At 41.8% G+C, this 20055-nt stretch overlaps 1 protein-coding gene across 7 annotated transcripts in view; it reads left to right on the forward strand.

Annotated features, from left to right (window-relative positions):
• Positions 1-20055, forward strand: part of LOC116996559 (sodium channel protein type 5 subunit alpha-like) — a 207716-nt gene that overhangs the window by 88971 nt on the left and 98690 nt on the right. For 5 of the 7 annotated variants that reach the window (XM_033060354.2, XM_033060362.2, XM_033060372.2 and 2 more), the window contains 5 exons: positions 2199-2340; positions 3978-4175; positions 7932-8105; positions 10532-10933; positions 18823-18955. In XM_033060354.2, the coding sequence (XP_032916245.1) occupies positions 2199-2340; positions 3978-4175; positions 7932-8105; positions 10532-10933; positions 18823-18955 (1049 nt within the window). The remainder of the gene's footprint in view (positions 1-2198; positions 2341-3977; positions 4176-7931; positions 8106-10531; positions 10934-18822; positions 18956-20055) is intronic. The other 2 variants (XM_033060389.2, XM_033060397.2) reach the window with 2 other exon arrangements.

Raw genomic sequence — 20055 nt, forward strand, 5'->3', positions numbered from 1 at the left:
CAAAGGGAATTTCCTCCTCAGGAGCCTGGAGAATGCATTTCTCAGAGCTCCTGAGCAGCTGAGTGGCACATCACGGGCGATGAAGGCTCTTTGCAGCAGCACATCAGAGGCACAAATCTCACGTCTCTACAGCAGAGTGACAGCAGATGCTGCCTTTGGGAGAGAGGAGGCTGAGTAAAAAAGTCTGCCTCAAAAAAGGACATGGGTATAAAAGAGACATTCAGTGTGCATCTGCATATTTTCGGGGAAAAAAAAGAGATTTCTGCATTTTATTATCTTCTAACTCAGTAATGCTGCTGTATTTTTTATTGAAATGTGGCTCTTATTAGAAAAAAATAGGTAGTTGAAGTAGGAAAGGTCTAGAAGGAGGTGTTTCTAGAGTGGTCGGGAAAAAATTAGGAGTGACTCTTTTTCTTTCTTTGTGAGAGATAATTGTTATTATCTGAATTCTCAACTGCTGTAAGCTAACTTGGCTCTACCTAAAGTGACAGAATCATTTATTATACCCCCACTTGTGTGTTACATTTAATTCACTAAACATCAGCTGTTCATTTTTTATTGCTTTTTCTGAAAACTACTGTAAACAAGGATCTGCACACATTTTGCAATGCTTCAGCACTCCTTTTATCAGCGTTCAAAGCAGATTTACTTTAAAATTTGTGATTCACTACTGATATTAAATTAAGATTCTAAAAGTGCTGTTGAATGTGTACTGGTGGTGGCAGACACCATAGATTTATATAAAAACATATTTTCATTTTGACATGCAATACAGGTTGCTATCCTGTGCTGTAACAGTTATTTTATATTTGTATAAAATTATAGTTTTCAAAGAAAAAGAACACCAATTTTCACACCGAGACACACTCTGCTTTCTCAGGGGTCATTTTTTTTTGGTCTGCTATTTTAAAAATTAGTTTGCTTTATTTGTATTTCTGCTTTGCATTTCAATTTCTGGCAATATTCTACTTTGATTTAAAAAAAAAATAGCAATGATTGAGAATCTCTAGGATTTTTTTTTCTGGGTGAAAATGAAGTTTAAAGCTATACAATCTACATGACTGGTGACATGTCCAAAATCCCTCATGTTCCAGCCATCCCTGGTTGCAGCTGGAATTTTCAGGGAATTGTACCAGGTTCATCTCTGTCTGAAGGATTAGGAGAGCAGGGAGAGCTGCACATTCTGTTCAGATCTGCTTTCCAGATACTAGATGGCTCTCACCTAAAAAATTCCCAAATACCATAAGGCTTCAGGGCACCTGATCTCATATTTTCTTCCTAGGATACATGCAGAAAAAAGCCTTTGCATATTTCTGTGTCTTCAGTTTCTAATGGGTCATATCTTAATTTTTGGAGAGTGGCTTCAGATGTAAAAGAACTGTGGGGGTTTTTGACTAATCTGTTCTGAGAGGATGGCACCTCGACCCAGGATCTCTTCTACCTTGTGTTTCACTTGATGATGCAGTTCAGTGCTTACACAGTACCACTGAGAGCATTTTTTATCTCTTCTGGCATATGGGGCTAGAAAATTACTTGTAAAGAGCCTCAAAGGTTAATGAGAGCCAGTGAAATTCATGCTGTCTGCATGCCATTTAATACAGTAATCTACAAGACACACAAGGAAAGCTTTTTCCTGGCAGAAATAGAAAAAATGTCATGACCCCAGACTGTGGTGGTGAGTGGAACAAAGGACTGGGTTTCTGAGATTAAGGATTTAATTCTTGTGGGGGGTGAGCGAGGTCAGGCAAAGGAAGCAATCAGGAAGGTGCTCTGATAGCACAGGCTGGTGGTGTCCAGCCAGTGTCAGACTCTGTAACCAAAAGAGCAGGCTCACCATCACTGTGCTAACTGGAACAGGAGACACCAGGCTTTTGATTCTTAATTAGGGATAACTGCCAAAAGACATCATATTTGAGCACCTGATTCCAGTCTATCCAAAATATGTGAAATGCTAGGTGATTACTTGCCATTGCAGTTCCTACTATGGTTATTATTTCCCTGTTTACCCTTTAAAAAAAAAAAAGACTGCAAAGATATTTGGTGTTGTGAAACAGCATCACCTGTTTCCTGTGGTTTTACACACTGAAGGAATTTACCATGGATGACCTGTGCTCTTAAATGAGAGCAGTGGTTGTGTTCCCCTGGAAATCAGCTTCTCCACGTTGGAGCCATCTCACAGATTGTATTTGATTTTGCAGCACGTGCCCTGAGGGATATATCTGTCTGAAGGCTGGGGAAAACCCTGACCATGGTTACACAAGCTTTGATACTTTTGGCTGGGCCTTTCTCTCCTTGTTCCGTCTTATGACTCAAGATTACTGGGAACGTCTTTACCAACAGGTATGAGGTTATTTTATTACTGTTAAAAATATAAAGACATCATCTTCTAACAGTGGCATATACAGCAGTTAAAGACAAGAAATAATTGCTGGCTATGAGGTAAACTGTGCTTTGTGTGTGTTCTAATCAGACGTTCTGGAGAAGGACAATCAGTTCAAATAATTAATTTATTTTCTTAAGAGTGATGATGTCCAAAGATATTAGGCTGGATGGGGAAATTGAGAAAAAGTGGTACAGAGAGAAAGACACTTATTCACCTGAGGCTACATGAAGTTCACCACTTAAGGAAGGTCACCACATCCCCACTTGGTGATTTTTTGGTGGATGGTGTAGCACATGTTAATCTTTTGAGCCCAGCTCAAGAAAAGGCTGGAGAAGCACCTCTGTTCTTGGCATACCTGGTATGCAAGGCATGGTGATGAACACAACTTCAGAAAATGGCAAGACTATGTGATACATCCCAGCTCTCCCTGCTGCAAGCTCTTCATCATGGACACCTGAAGGACAGAGGCACAAACAGGTCCAGACTCAATCACAGCCACACACAAGGTGGTCTCTGGGTAAATGCTCATCTCAGCATGCATTTCCTGAAATGTGTGCAAACCCCAAAGAACTACATCTTCCAGTTGGGTACTGAATTGCATTCTCTGTCCATGAAGCCACTGATGATTTGCTGCTGCATCTCAAACCTGCCAGAACTGGAACGTGGTCTTGTGGAAACCAGGGGGTAACATTGACAGAACTACTGTGAAGGTACTGAGCTAAACATCACCGGAGAGAGATTTGGGGGATTTCAGCTTCACACACAGCCAGTTACACAATTTCACTTCAGGAAAATGTAAAACAACTAAACTGATGATTCTTTAAACAGTTGTATTCACTTACTTGACACAGAGCTACATGTACAACTCTGGAAGACAGAAACTGTCATGGCAAATAGGGATGAACATCACTCCATTTTATGATTTGACCTTATACTATCACACAGTGTTTTCTGTCAGCAGTATCAGCTCACTGAGCATGGGACATATCTGTTACATATCTGTTACACATAAGCTGTCCCCCTAAATTCCAATAAATCTGGTGAGGAACAGGGGATACATTCAACAGAGCCCAAGGTTTGGTTCTACTCGTCCTGACACAGATGTCGCAATGATATTTGGTTGAGTTGCACCCTAAACATGTATTTTTCTCCCTGAAATAAAAGAGAAAATTGTAGATATCTGAAGGGATTCAACATGAATCCCACTTGGATGGTTTCTGCGCACTAGACAAAACTGAATTGAACTGTGGAGGAATTTTTCACTGCAACTGACTCTAATATCTATTCTAACAGAAAACCAGCAGAGTTATTTGGTAAAGAAGGAAAGCATTGAAAGCATTATTCTTTTAGAAATTAATTCACTGCAAGGCACACAATTTTTGATTAAGATACAAAAATTTATTGGTGAGGAGATTATTTGCTTGTATGTGGTTGTCATTTCTCATCAAAGGCTTTCTGCTTGAGCTATTAACAAAGGCTGGATTCAATTATTTTATAAATTCAATTTTAAAAGAAACCCCTTCTGTTCTTTATTTATTTATTTTCTTTTAAAAAATATTGCAAAGCTGTGTTAATTATACTTTTGCACTCTCAGACTCTCCGATCTGCTGGGAAGATCTACATGCTTTTTTTCATGCTGGTCATCTTCCTGGGCTCATTTTACCTGATCAATCTGATATTGGCTGTTGTAGCCATGGCATATGAGGAGCAGAACCAAGCCACTATTGCTGAAACAGAGGAGAAGGAAAGAAAGTTTCGGGAGGCCATGGAGATGCTGAAGAAAGAGCAGGAGGTCAGTGAACTGTGTGACATGATTAGCCTTGGGTGACTTGAACAAATGTCACCTTGGGATTCAAATCCTCTTTATTTTACATTTGTCTGATAACCAAAGTAAGAATTTGTTTGAAAGCAGTTTAATGTTTATTGCACTGGACAAAGTTATTGCAATATTTTGTGTGTGTGTGAAAGAAAATAATATAGTTCTCCCTGTTAGGAGTGGGGCCATTTGGGGTTTACGTATCCAGAACTGTGCTGGTTTGACCATGCCATGTATGCCAGCAGAGAAAATTTGGTATGTGAGATGTTTTAATGATGGTAAAACCTCATCTGCATTTGAGCACAACTCAGTTTTTTTGGTAGCTCAGCCAGAGCCCCAGCTGAGCCTCCTTCCACCACCCCTTTAGCCCACATTGGTTTCCTCACTGTCTTGCTCAACTTGCCATAAATATCCAATTGTTTGATGATGAAGGTAAAGGTGGAGATCAACCTCTTTGAAGCACATACACCTTCATTCCTGGAAAAGTAAACAGGCAGACCTTGAGGTTAAGATCTGCAAATTATGCAAAGGGTATGGATTTAATGTTAAGTCATAAATTTAAACAATCCAGGGAGGCCAAATGGTGGATGTAGCCTTATAGCCTTAATAACGGTATTTAATTTGCATGTGATTTGTGTGGGGTAGAAAGCTTTTATTAAACAGCAGAAGAGAACATTTTAGGTGCTGTGAACAAGAAGACAATAAGAAAATTAGTCTGAAATAGCACGTAGCACAGTAGTTCAGAGAAATAAATCCTTGAAACACAATATAAACTAATATACATAATTTTCTTTTGGGTACATATGGCTTCAGGGCCTAATCCAAAGCCCATTTAAATCCTTGGAAAGAAAATAGAAAATGCAATTCACTCTTGTCAAAGTGCTGGTAGTGGCTTATGAATCATTTAAGTCCTTTTAAAGATCCTATTTGGTAGTTTAAGTAATAGGTAAATGCAATTTAGTCCATATACAGCCACTTTGAACAGAGTAACTCTGCCATAACCTAAGGGAACAAACTGAGCTCCAACTTGTACTTATTTTATACAAATTTTCATGTGTATTGACTCCAGCTGAACTCTTCCTAATAACAGTCAACTTTGGTAGCCCCAACTATAATTAAAGATATTTAAGAATTTCATTTGGAAGGCTTTGACTTCAATTAAGCCTGTGTGTACACAAAAAAAAAAAAAAAAAAGGGAACATTAAGACTGGAAAGCATAATGTGTCAAAAAAGAAAGTCACCCCTGAAAATCTGATTTTTTCGCATTTGATATGTGCTTGATAATAGGGTCTTTTCTTCAGCCAAGCATTTCTCATCTTCCCTGTGTCTGTTCAGTGCAAAGGGTGGACAGTGCATGACTCCAGAGCAGCTCTTTGCTTTCTCATCATTTGTTCTGTTGCCTTAGGCCAGCTTGAGCAGAGTTCCAGGCTCAGGCAGTCACAGCCTGCTTGGAAGAGGAAGTGACTAATATGCTCCAAGGATTTTCAGTGCCTCTTGCCACTGCTCAGTCTCCATGTGCTTCAAAAATACTCCTCTGTATTTGCAATAGTCCTGGAGTATCATCCTAGTTTTGTGGGAAGGAAATTCAGGAGTGGAGTGGTTTGGGTCTGTGGTGCTCACTAATGAAGTTCAGTAATTCTGCAAATCAACTCCTGGCATCTCAAAGCAGATGTTTGGAAGATGAGGCTCAGGAAGGGGGATTGGGGTGGCTGCACCATGGAGCTTTCAGATGTCCTGCTGAGATATCTCACCCCAGTCTGAGCTACTCAGTTTTAGTCTGGTTCTCCAAACCTTGATCAAGATTTTAGTTTTGACTTTCTCACTGTACCACTAAGTTCTTGCCTCAGGAGCTCTTTTCTGTGTAATCCTTGTATCAGGGCTCATGTGAAGTAAGCTTTCCTCCCATCCTCCAGCCACCACATGTCCTTGCCAGGTATGCCTGGTCCCCACACCTTTCCTGGGGCTGCTGCAGTGGGTTAAGCCCTGAGGAACAGGACATGGAACAGCCACAGGAACCCAGACAGAAGGGGTAGATGGGCAGGACATGGGGGATCCATGGATGGATGGAGCACTGAGTAAACTGGAACAGTGTCCCTGCCCACGGCAGGGGGTTGGATGAACTCTAAGCTCCCTTCCAACACAAGCTGTACTGTGGTTCTCTGATCCTCCATGCCTCGAGAACAATGCCATCCAAATCCTTTTTCAATGTCTGACAGAGGTGTTGAGTGCAGAAATAATTCAATCAATAGTTAAGAAAATTCTAAGAAATTAAAATTATCTTATTTTGCAGTATGAGTACAGCCTGTTTAGTAGCACCACCTGCAATATTTTCTACATCAACAAAATGTGACAGCAATCAAAAAGGAAAACCAAAACTGTTCAGGCCAGCTTTTATAATGTGCAGTATAAAGGGAACAGAAATATAATTGATAGACCTGTTTGGGGACTATGAGTCAATTTTTACAATTGGTCTAACACATTCCTAAATCTGAGCTTAACACCAAAAGACTTGCCAAATCTTTATGAAGAGAAAACACTTCAGCATAGCAATTAAATCAATTGACTCAAAAAAACCCACAACCAAACCAACCAAAACGACCTAGACCAGTGTGTGAGCTCTCCTCCTTTCTGCTCTAAGCAGCTTGCTTATGAAAGATATTTCCCACAGGAATTAAGTTTTGTTGTGCTCTCAGCTTGATAGAGCTGCTGCTACTCCTTGAAATACATGATTGATTCTTTACACGGCTGTTAAGTGCCTTCACTTTCCTTGGACTGATGCCTGTGGGAGGAAGGGAGTATTTTGCAGTGGAGAGATGATTGCCTGTTTGATTCTAGTGGCTTGCAGACAATAGCACTGAGGATTCATCTGTTTCTCCTGTTCTGGGCAAGCAGGAGAGGATTTTTTAACAATTCGCTCTCTTCAGGTGTTTCAGCTGGGGGGCTCTGCATTGGGCTTGGTCTCCAGGCCACTGATGTGGCCACCACTGGTTCTCCAGCACCCCCAAACCTGACCCTTGTGCCCAGAGTGCCCTCACTCCTCCTGCCTGTGCTGGGGATGGAGCCCCAGCTCTCCCAGCTCCTGTCCATGCTTCCTCCTGGCTGTTCATTTAACCCGGGGCTGAGCTTTGAGTGCTCAGGATTTGGAATTGGGCTCCCAGCAGCTGGAGTGCTGTCAGCCTGCTCCTGCAGTGATCCCAGCACACAACCAGCACAGCATGGAAGCACACAGCCCAGCAAAGGCCACCTTATCTCCAGTGAAGCCCATGGTTCTTTCTGAGCATCTCTGATCGCTGCTGCTCGGGATAAGTGTTTACAGGAATGCCTGCTGCTCCTGGCATCCCTCTGTGGCAGGGGAGGGAAAATCCCAGCAGCCAGCTGCCCTCCTGTCCTGCCCTTCAAGGGACTGAAGTCCAGGAGGGCTTTAATCTGAGGGTCCCCAGCTTGAGATTTTTCTCTGCCTGGCACCAGAAGTGCGAGCCCAGAGATGTGTGCAGGGCGTGTGCACACAGGCTGTTTCTTCATGATATGTCAAATGATCTTTTGTGGGAACTCCACATAAAAACCATCCTTTTATACAGCCATTCCTAAGATTTTGATTGCTTATCTCCTGAAAATTTTAATATCTCTCCTATACAACCTTAAAATTTAAAGTAAGTAATTTCTGAGCAGTAGTAGTTTTCACTGAAATCCTGAAATAATGATATCTATGCCTTCTACAATCTTCTGATTTAGGCACTAGCTGCTAAAGGAATTGATTCAATGTCACTCAGCTCATTGGAATTGTCACCTAAAAGTGCAAAAGAAAGAAGAAATAAGAGAAAGAAAAAGAAATCTTTGGGGGCAGATGAGTATGGGGAAGACCAAAGGAATCCCAAGTGTGACTATGATGATGGTCAAAGGAGGATGGTAAGCCATAGTCTGAATCATCACTTGTTCCACACTGTTCTTTCCTGGACAGGCCAAAGTCTGAACAAGGCAATTAAACTGCAACTTTCAGAAGAAACAGATATTTAATATCATAAGTGATATAAACAGAGCAGATATAGCTTACAGTCTGTGCTACAACCGTGGAAGGAAACATATTACCACTTTATTTTTTAAATGAATTTAAAATGCCCATAAAACATTTTTACAAACCTGTTTTTTTCAATTTTTTTTCTTTTTTCTTTTTTCCTTTTTTTTTGCTTCAAGATTACCCTCAGTCTGGTTTATTTTCTTTCATTCATCTGATTATATCTATCCTATCCCTGCTAGAGATAAAAAAAACAACTTAGTGGAAACCTACAAAGCTTAAAAATAAAAGACAGGAAGAGAAAATGAAGAAATTTGTCTCTGAGGGCTTTTAAAATATTATACAAAGACATTATTAGCATTTTTATATTCTTTTGCTAGTTGCCTCCAAGTCAAAACTTTGTGGCATTTGTTTCTACTTTCTATTGCAGGGAAGAAAAACAGAGTGACAGTGTTATTAAATAAGGTTTTATGCAAATGTTCCTGACATGCATGAATATGAATCTGCCCATGCTGTATGTATCAAGGGATCATAAATAGCTCCAGATAATTTGTCTTTGTTTAACTGAGGGCAAAGTTTAAATCAGTTTGTTTTGTTGTTTTGAATAGCCATGTAATGGGCTAAGTCTTTTTATATTTTGTTGTCAGTGAATTTAGGGATACTTGGCAGCCATAAAAAGCTCATAGAAAACATGTAAGTGGTGTAAATAAATGTGACCAATTAGTGACTCCCCAGCTCACAATATTTACCTAGAGCTGAGTTTCTGTAGATGACATGCATTTTTTAATCCAATAGTTTCTGTTGTTGTCTCATTGGTCGAGAGGGTTGTGTAACAAATTGCACCTTTTCTAAACCCAGAATTGCTCTTTAGCTTCATTCTGGATGGGTTTCAGGACACCACGTGCCAGAAGCACCATGGACTGGAGCTGTGCATTTCCAGTTTATTTCTCAGATTAATATTCCTTGTTTTCACTTTTTGCCCCTGGATGTCTTATGCATGAGAAGCATGGGAGACACATTTCAAAGCTTATAGTAAATCTTCTCTGCAAGGCTGTGTCTGGCATGGTTGGAGGGAATAAGGCTGAGTCATCATTCAGATGCTATCTTAGCAGCTGGAAGTGTGTTGCCATCAGAAATCAGTCTCAGTGACTGTGCCATGGAAACCCAGGCATGGATTTTTGACCAGCTGAAATTTGGCAGCAATCCAAAAGGGTTGTTTTTAGTCAGAAAGAGCCTGGGTTTTGTACTCCTCCCTGTACCAGTGTCACTAAATAGCATCATTACATAACTCAGTGGTGTAAGCTACAGCACAGAGTGAAATCAGGCTTCACTTGATTTGTCTGGTTTGTGGATGCTGTGGCAATCTGACCTCTCTTCATAGATACTTGGCTCATTGGAAAGTTCTGAAGAAGCTGGAAATTCTGTGCAGGCATAAATTCAAAAATATGTTCTGCATAAATGCTCTTACTCCAGCAATTTCCTCCTTAGAGAGAAGAGAAAGGGATAGACTTGAATTCCTTACCCGTTTTCTGAAGATCCTTTTTACTCTGCCGGATTTTAGGTGTGTTTAGTCCTTGGCTACATCTTGCTGATGCTCTGGCAGAGTTGCAGTCTCACTAACTGACGTCAGAGTGCATCGTCAAGGCTGATATTTGAGTGAGGGAGACTGCTGTGTACTGAGGTTACCTAGCCCTTAAGCAGCCATGTGCATTGAGATAATCATTTTACAAACTAATAAACCATATCCCTCTTCTTGCTCTTGGTTTGTTTTTTTTTTTTACTTTTTTCTTTTTCTTTCATCACCTTCTTCCGTCGTATTCTGCTTCTTCTTCTTCCCTCTTCTTCTCATTTTCCCTGCAGTTCATTTCCTGCCCTATTTCTTTATCTATTCTTCTCCCACTGCACTGTTCCTTCCCTAGCTGTTATGAAGATGTGTGATAATGCAGTAGATTGGAGCTGGATCCCCTCCCCTGCTCCTGTCTTCCACTCCTTGTGCTGCCTCCCCAGGTCCTCTGGCACTTGTCCCATGGGGGGGAGTAGAAGCAAAGGAAGTATCACACAAGCTGAATGCCACCTTGACCTTTCCCATTTCAGTACATCTTTAATTGTCAAGTGTTAGACAAACCCCTGAAGGCTAGGAATGACTGTCCAACCTCTTAACTTTGCGGACTCTGAATACCTGTAATTAAGTCTCTCTTTCTCTGAAGCGCTCGGTTTGAAATGGACCTTACCGCTCTCCCCCAGAGAACTTCCTCGCTCCTGAAAACGTGTTGCAAAATGTTGTTTCTCTTTCCCCTTTTTCCTTTCTGGGGGTTTCCAGACTCTCCTTGGCATTAGTTATGGTCCCAGTGCAAACTTGGTGAAGCGCAGAACCAGCCACGGAAGCGTTTTCAGTTTCCGACTCCGTGGCAGAGACACTTGCTCCGAGACAGATTTTGCCGATGATGAGATCAGCATCGCTGGGGAAAATGAAAGCCACCGGGGCTCTCTCTTAATTCCAAGATCTGGGAGGCGTCCGAGCGTGCAAAGTCAAGTGAGCCATAGTTCTCACCCTACTACTCCCAACTACACCCAGACGGGCAAAAGGAACAGCTCAGTGGATTGCAATGGTGTGGTTTCCCTGATAGGAGGAGGCACCGGGGCACTCAACCCAGACCCTACTTCTCCTGCAGGGTTACTGCTCCCCCCAGTTATTATGGAAAAGCCTGGGACAGGCGACCTGGTGAGTACTTTATAACTTTTGTATGTGATTCTCGCTCTCGTTTCCTTCTAAATGTTGTTGGAGATTGCTGTAATTTATTTACACCGTATGGAGTCTGCAGTGAGAAACCCAGATCTGCCTCTCCAGGCAGGGTGGGAAGACAATGAGTTAATCACAGAGAAATGTGTGTCTACTGCCTCATCAGGGAGGGTCGTGCCTTCTGGTGAGACTTTCTCTTCAGAACTGTCAGGAGGCAAACACCTGAATCTCGAGTTTGACACAGACTTTCTTATCTTGAAGGGACATTTTTAAACTTGATTTCTTTTGACTTTTGAATACCTGACATTGTCTGGTGGATAGAAGATGGTGGTTTTTAAATGATTCAGTGAGTCTTGGCATCCCGAGACTGTGTTTTCTCTGGCTGTTTGTTCTGTTTGCATCTGACCTCTGGTCTTCTCTTGGGCTACTTGAGGGCTGTTTCTTCATTCCAAAGGCAGTTCCCAGAAGGATTTAGCATCCAGTTCAAATAACCCACAGGAAATAGGAGCAGATAATCAACAGATTTCAGCCCTTGCAGATTGCCAGCATCTTTGTCGCAGAGCAACGCCATGAGATGGTGTTTTCGGAAATAGCTGCTACACAGGCAGAGCAATCTGGACAGGTTGCTAGTTATTTCATTTTAGGGATCAAAAATGGATCAGAATAATCTCTCTCCATGGAAGTGCCTCTTTCCATTCACTTTAACCACAAGTCTTAAGTTACGTGAGATAAAACCCACTCAGAGTAACAAGGTGCCAAAGCCAGGTTACACTGGTAGGGGAAAAAAGCAAATGTGATTACAACATGTATTAGCCAAGGTATCTCCTAAAGAGAAAGGTGAGTGAGATGGATTCCAGCTGTGGTGTCAGATTAGCAGTAAATTGAGAAGCTTTTTTTCTCTAGAGCCAAGCAGTTTAATTCCTTTCAGGGTTTGGGCTGAATTTTTTCCTGACCTATCTGGGCATTCCCTGTAGTTCTGCAAATAGACTCTCACACCACCCATGAGAGAAGGGGCCATGCTCCATGTGGGAAACTGGTTGGTGTGAGAATTATCTGTGTTTTTGGCAGTTTTGAGACTGTTGCTGCTTTTTCAGATGTTCACATCTTCCTTCATTTAAGACTTTGCTAATACCACTTTTACTCTCTGTGGACAAGGACCAGTCCTGAGACAATTCTGTAAATAACTGATCAATAGAAATGCTGTTTGTAGATGGGGAACTTCACTGGATTAAGCTTTGTGAAAGAAAAGCGAAAAAAAAGAAAGAAAAAGGTGTGCATTAAAGGAGCTAGGGAAGAAAACTCATGCATTTGTTAAAAATAAAATTTCTGAACCAAAGTCAAAAGACCTCAGTAGAGGATGTCCCCTTTTTCTCTGTAAGGAAAGCAGCTCTGCATGCTGCTGAGGCTGTCCCAGCTGTCAGAAAAAAGCTTAGCAAAGCACAAGAGCACTCAACCTTTCACAGAAAATATTGGTATTTTACAGGATTCGGTCCTGAGGTGACAGGGAGGCTCTGAGCTCTGCTGGCATTTATTTTCATTTGTCGGCTTCCTGCCTTTTGAAAAAAATGGATTTTGAAAATGGAACAGCCGGGGTGGGTGAGCTCACTTGGTGTTCCCTGGCCATCTAGGAAATAACACCCAGGCATTGTAGTAACAGATGCTCACCCAAGGATGTTGTGTCTTCTGCAAAACAGGTTTGGTATCTGATCTATCCAGAAAATGTGAGCTGGAGTTAAAAGCTGATTGGCAAGGGGCCCATTGCTGTACAGATGTATGCACTACAGGAGTTGTGAGCACTGGGCACCAACGTGCAGCCTCAGCTGTGGCTCAGGCAGAAGGAAATAGCAAATCTGACCCCTCAGCGTGCTTGGAGATAAATCAGCATGTTTCTTGGCTTTGCATTCGATGATTTTCACCTTTTTCATTTAAAATTTGTAGGTGAATTTGTTCTTTGTTAGCAGCTCTGGTTTCTTTTTACAATCTTTTGATATGTTTGGGGAAGGTAGAAGATGTTGCAGTTACCTCATTAACCTCACTGCCCCTACTGCTGTTATTTATTTTGAGAAAGTGTGAGCCCATGGTGGAAAAGGACCCAGTTGGGCTCTCTGCTGTATCTCTCATGAGCAAGAAATGAAGGGCCAGTCCCTGAAAATGCGTTGCTGTAACATGGCTCAAGCCCTGACTTGCAGCTTCCTGAGGTGTAACTGTGGCTTTGCTCATGCAAATGGAACATCTGGGTAGATGGAGCTGAAAAAACCCCACAATTTACAGCATTATATTTTTGAAGATGCACTTTTATAGGTCACTCTGTGATGCTGAGTCGTATCAGACGAACATAACACAGACCCACCTGACTGCTGCTAAGGGGGGAGATCACTGAATTCTGATTTGGGGAAAGCTTGGAGGAGCACTTCTGATTTAAAAGACAGAGCAAACATCACACAAGGTCTGACCATCTCTGGTTTTGCATTTTCAACCTGCAGCCCTTCAGTCACAAACAGTGACTTAGCCCATAGTTGTCACAAATTATTCCAAAGTGAGTCCTCCTCAGGTCTCTCCAGGAAAGCACATCACTGTCCACTTTTGAGGTTTTACCCTGATCAGCTTTAACAAAATTCACCCTGAATGGTTTACCCCAGGCCAAGTGGCTGGGTTGGGACCACAATGAACAACTCCCATGCCTTTGTGAAATTGCAGCTGGTACCCCCTGTGCCAGCCCAGGGCCATTTGCCCACGGGAATGGCTGCAGGTGGCAGCTGAACTGACATGAAAACATCTGTGCAGTTCAGCTGCCCTCTCCCAGGAGAGAAGAGGCTGCAGCAGGTTATCCCACTGTTCAGGCTGGTGACTCACAGGAGTGACATCCTGGCACTTGGCTGCAGAAAAGCATGTAAGATAAAAATGTTTCAAATGCTCTTCAGATGGCCTTGGCTGCTCGGCACGAATGGATGAGTGGGTTTCCATGAGAAACCAAGTGTGTTTGCACTGTTCATCTCCTCTCCCTAATTCCTAAATCTAGCTGAGGAAAAATGGAGGATTTTAGGTTATGTCATGGAGTTTGTCCCAGGAAACCCATGGCAAGTCCTGGTTATTCTTGTGGAAATGCAGAGGGCTCAGTCAGGGCTGTCCTGTTCTCCCAGAAGCTTTCTCAAAGTGGTGCAGCTGCTGATTTTATCAAACTTATCCCAGTGTAAATAAGACATAAGCAGGACCTGGTGATTATGCTAGAAGTCCCAACTGTTTTTGTCTTGACCTGAAACTGAGAGTTTTGAAAAATTACACATTTTTACACTCCTATTAATTGCTGGGTCAGAGTTTGGCTTTTGCCTTACTTAGAGAAAGTCTATACATTATGTAAGTAACTTCAGGGCACACTACAGCCTAAAGGTTCTGCACCTTCCTGGAGTATTTATTTGTTGCTTTGCACTGCTCTGTTGTGTCTTGGGGTTTCTTAGTTAAGGGTTACACTAACACCTCCCTTCACAAGATATTGATATGCTTGTGCAGAAGTTGATTTAGTTAATGAGCTCTTACCTGGAGCTCAATTTATCCATGGATTCTGATGAGGCTGTCAAGAACTTCTAGAGGGTTAAGGAGCACACAAAACCCCATCCCTTCCTGCCTCCTAAATCCAGCTGGAACCTTTCTTGTAACAGTGCAGGGAAATCACAAGATTTTTAATTTAACCAGACTTTACAGATGTTCCAGAGGTTGGAAGTGGAAGAGAAATGGATGCAGGACTGAAAGGGTGGTGGTTCCCAAGTGGCACTGGTTGTTAGCTGGTGATCCCCACTGCTTTGCTCTCCCTGGGGCACCTCCTCACCAGAGCTTCCCATCAGTCCAGGAGCAGGCTGGGGCAGCCTGTGACTTGGTTTTGGGATGGGCAGCAGGGCTGGAGTAACCTGGGGACACCCTCTTGCACATATAACCCTTCCTGAATTTCCTCTTGGTCACACTTACGCTTCCTCTTCTAGAAAACTTGAAATGCTGAGCAGTGCTAGTTTGGCAGGAGGGAAAAAGTCAGGAGAGTGAGCTCCTGAGAGTGGCCAAGCTGTCTATGAAGGGACTGAAATAAAGATTTAGAAATTTATCTTTAGATGATATTATTTTTTTGTGATATTATTTTCAAAAGAAAAACAAAAAGACCTTACTTTTTGTTTTAGCTAAGCATAAAAAGCTTTTGCTGACCACGTTGGTTTGAGGTTTTCATGTTCCTAAAATCACCCTGAGGTAAAATTTCTCTCTTTCACTTCTTGCTTTGCCACAGGACTGGTGAAAAGGGAAAGTGTTAGCACTTTCCATGTTCAGAAATAAAGGTCAACAGTATAAGTCATCCAAAAACCTGCCAATAAGTTATGTGGATAAAAACTACCCAGCACTGTGATGCTGTCACAGAGTTGCCATGACAGCTCTGCTCATTTCAAACTTTGCTTTTGTACATCCTAAGTGTAAATCACTCAGATTTGGTACAAATATTTCAAACTGCTTTAGTTGAAGGTGCATCTCTTTAAATAGCCAAGCATCCCCAAAATTAGGTGGTTTCTTTTTAATGCTGTGCTCTAATATGGCCACATCCAATTTCATTAAATATTTGTGCTTGTGCCTTATTGGGTCCATTGCTCATGGTATGGCCTGCTTACCCCCTTTTCTGTTGAAAAATTTTGAAGTGTGCAAAGAAAATTAAACCCATCCTGGCTCCCAAAAATGGTCTTAAAAAATGCTGCTATGTTTAAACTCATCTTCATATAATAGTTTTGACATAGTTCAAAACTGTAGGCAGTGAGAAGAAAACACCTGTTATACGTCCTCATTTACATGTAAACTACTGAATAGTATATTTGTCTCTATAGAATTTAGCTAATCCAAAGGAGGAACATTTCCAGTCAACCAGGGGGCAGCACAAATAATCTTGTCCTGCTGGAGGTGCCTATGTTTAACTCCATTGTGTTTTTTCATCTGGGTCCTAGGGAGACTCCTTGCATAACTGTGGGGACTGCTGGTTTTTTATACATGATTTCTATAGAAATAGAAGTACAACGAGCAACTGTGCCTGTGTGTGTTCTCTCAGAGATGATAATAACCTTTATGCTGCCTGCTTGTCCAGTTCTTGGAATTGTTCCTGTCTCACAGTGCAAAAGCTGCCAGTTCCTTGTGTGACTATCAGCAATCTCTATTTTAAAATAAACAATAATAATATAAACCCAAACCCACACATATCTATTCTGTACATAAGGAAAAAGCTTATTCCATAAGCAGCTTTAATAATTTTAAGCGATTCACCTGGATGGAAACTTTCTTTCCTGGAAAAATTCTTCCTAGTAAGTGACAAAGTGACAAAGTGACAAAGTGACAACATGATGGATTTTACTGCTCTGTTGTCAAATCTTTGCCCAGTGGCATTGCCTGCCTGGCTCTAGGGATGAATCTCTGCTGTGTGCCTGGTGCCAGGGGGCTGGCAGGCAACAGGGGCTTGCTTTAGTTCAATAAAAGTTAAAAATATATAAGAAGAATGAACCTCTGAAAGTTTTTCCTTTGGCTTTCTACCTCTTTGCACTTGTGAGTAAAAGGTGGCTTTCAGATAAAGGACTCTTGGGAGGGAGGTTGTGTGATGACATGTTACTGGTACATCCTGTGCCTTAGGTCAGATAGGATGGGAAGATATTAGGGCTTAAAAAGAGTGAAATAGTCCAGAGAGATTTGAAATTTGAGGTTTTCTTATGGTTCATTCTACAGAGTTGAACTTGTGGTTTGGGGAATTTTTTTCCTCTTTTTCTTTGCTTTCCTTTTTTTTCCTTTTTTCTTTTTTTTTAATCTATTCTACTTCAAAATTTGTCTCCCTCCTGTTTCTCTTCACCCTGTCTAGCTATTTCTTTTTGGTACCATGTATTTGTTATGTATTCCAAACTGCTGTGAATGATTATGCAATTTTGTAGATGCTTTCTTCATTAATAAAACATTTGTTGTTTCATTGGTTTTTATTGGATGTTTTTGAGGTGAAGGAAATCAAGCAAACTAATGCATCTGAAACAGCATTCCTGGTATTCCCTGGCTTCTAAGCCAAGGAGAGAGTGTTTTCTTGTTGTGCACAAGTACAAGTCTCTTTGAAGACTTTCTGATGATAACTTTCCTTTTGAGATGACTTTGTCAGTAACTCAATGGACAATGAGCCTATTCAATTGAGCATGTTTTAGTTTTTTTTGAAGGACATTTTAGGGGGAAAAAGAAGGTCAATTTTGGAGCATTACTGCTTTTCTGGCCCAGCTAATGTTTTAAGTGCTTGCTTTCAAAGTCCTGACTCTTCTCTGATCTTGCAGTGATTGGTATTTTTTACTGCAGTACTTGAAGTGACCTGGGACCAACATCCTGGCTCTAATTTCCATTGCCAACCAAACAATGTTTTCAGTGGTCAAACATCTTTGCCCTTGGCTGGGGATATCCCCTGCCCTGAAGAGGTCACAGAAAAGACAGCTCATAGAGCTTCAGCACCTTTTTTTTTTTTTCTTGGAATTGCCTTTCTTGAGGAGCGTTTTTGGTAGAGGAATGGTGAACAGGAGGGACCCTGGGTCAAACAAGCAGAGCTGTGGAGCTGCTGCTTTTGGCACATCTCAGCTGGCATCCCCAGTGCTGATCAGGGTGGGCAGGGCCATTTCAGACCCAAGTGGTGAGAAGATCCAGAAGACTGAATCTAATTCCTGTAGCTCATTTGTCTATGGAGAAACTAATTCTGATATCTGAATAAACCAGAGGTTCTCATCTTTGCAGGGATTTCTTCTCATTTCCCATTTCCTTGAGCTACAACACAAGAGCCATCAGGATCCATCTATCTAAACCTGTCTTGTTGCAGTGTCTCAGAACTCACAGCCTGGGTGCTTGAGGACAGCACAGGGGCTGTTAAACATTTATTTTGGGAAATTGAGGGTCTCAACCAGGAGGTCTGTGACAGAGAATTATGCTGAACCTGACTTTCCCAGATTCTTGCACCTCAACCACTTTTTTTTCCACCTGTGTGGGATCTAGAGAAGTAAACCAAGTGGGATTTGTTCTGTACATGAAGTGGGAGCTTGTAATAATAAAAGCCTTAACATCTTGCTCCTGTGAGCTGGCAATATGAAGTGTTTAATGCACTGTGTGTCTTCAGCTACACTGTATTTCTGTCTGACTTCAGAAACCCAAGCCTGCAAAAAGCATAAAACTAATTTAAAATGAGACATTAAACAAAGACAGTTCGGGAATTCTATTTTTCTGGTATTTGATTTCTTTGGGATTTTTAAAATGCTTTTCTTTGAAAAATTTGAGAACAAGAGTTAGGTTATTTCTTTTTTCCTGAGAAAAAGAAGCTAAGTCTCTCCCCTAATTATGGAGCTTCACAATCCATAACACCAAAGATCACCACAATGACAATATGTTCCTGAGATTTGGCAGTGTTTCAGAACAAGGAAAAACATGTGTTGGGGAGTCAGTTTGCTTGGTATGATATCAGAGATCTGTAATGGAGCTGTTACCCACGCCCTTTCCCTTTTCTAGCTGTATAATTAAATAGTTAACACATTTCAGAAATAATGGATTAATTAATGTAATTAAGCAGGTCTTCTTTCACAAGCACAGAGCATGGGGAAGCAGCACTGCTGTTCCTCTGGCATCATAAGCGTTCCTTTATTTTCACCCACAGTTCTCATGAAGGTGAAGACCAGAACAAATTTTCCAAAATTGCTCAAAGTGCCATTTTCAAAAGCTGTGCCCCACCAGCATGTCTTTAACTCAGAAGTCAGTGAGACTCTTCAGATGACAAAAATAATGCTTAGGCAGTTTTGAAATTTCTACCCAATATCTGCCTTGGTTTTACAGTGCTGATCCATGTGTTCCTTCAACAGACCTCCCCCTCGGACGAGGCCAGCAAGAAACAGCTTTTAATGCCCCACCGACCCTCCCTGGACCACTCAGACGAGCCCTTCCAGAGGCAGAGGGCAGTGAGTGCTGTCAGCATCATCACCAGCGCCCTGGAAGGTAAGAGATGTCCTCAGTTCCCCAAATCAAAGCCACATCCACGTTTAAAGGCAGGAAAAATTGACACAAAATGTCCTGATATTGTTTTGAAAGAAAGCACTAAGGATAGTTATTGGAACCCCCATACAGAGACAACACAATTCATATCTTACCATGGACTTGTAAAAATCAGGAGAGAATGCCAAATAATCAGAATTGCAGCTGTAAGATTTAAGATTTTGTGCAGTTATGGTGTTAGGTTTACAGAGGGCTCAGTGGAGTGCAGGGCAGCAGAGCAGCAGGTTTGGGGTGCCTGGCTGGTGTCTCATCTCTCTGGGGCTGAGGCCATGCAGTCACCAGCCACGTGCAGAACACCCAGATTGTGGGGGAGGAAAGTCCCAAAGTCTCTCACAACAGGGACACTGCAGTGTGTGCGTGTTTGAGTCCCGCTGTGAAATTCAAGGATGCTCAAAGAACCATTTTAACCATGCAAATATTCCTCAACACTGCACTTCCCACGAGGTGCAGGAGGATTCTCCTCCTCTGAGTTTCCACAGGCAGGAACTTTGCATGTCAAATTTATCAACAGCAAGGCAACTCAGCAGGACCCCCACATTCCCAACATTTTACTCATAGCATGAAAGAGTTTCTTACACTTTCTCACGTCTCCTGCACGGCAAACTGACAAAGGAGATAGCACCTAAGAACACAGAAAAATGTCATTTAAGAACTCAGTAGCAAGGGAAGTTGTAGATTCTCATCCAAATTCTCTGTGTGATGGATAGGGACCTGCCTTACAGACAGGAGCTGGACACTGCCCAGTGTGAAACCACAAAGCCCTTCCTCTTCCTCAGTTTTTTACCCTCCCCATGGTTATATCCAGCAGTACTGTGGCCAGAAGAGATATCTGTGTTTGAATAAATAAAGAACTGTGCTCTTAATAGGGAAATAATCACTTTGGTGTATTCCAGTGTTTAATGTACTCTGCAAAGCTTTCATTTGTTTTTGTGGGGTTTTTAGCAATTGGCTTTGTGACTGATTTACTTTCTTGCAGTGTGTTAAGAATGCCTAGAAGGCCTGGATTTCTGGACTTCTTGTTTATTTAATGGTATTTTTCTATT

The sequence above is a fragment of the Catharus ustulatus genome, chromosome 1, assembly GCF_009819885.2.
Source record: "Catharus ustulatus isolate bCatUst1 chromosome 1, bCatUst1.pri.v2, whole genome shotgun sequence".
In the NCBI taxonomy this organism is placed as follows: domain Eukaryota; kingdom Metazoa; phylum Chordata; class Aves; order Passeriformes; family Turdidae; genus Catharus; species Catharus ustulatus.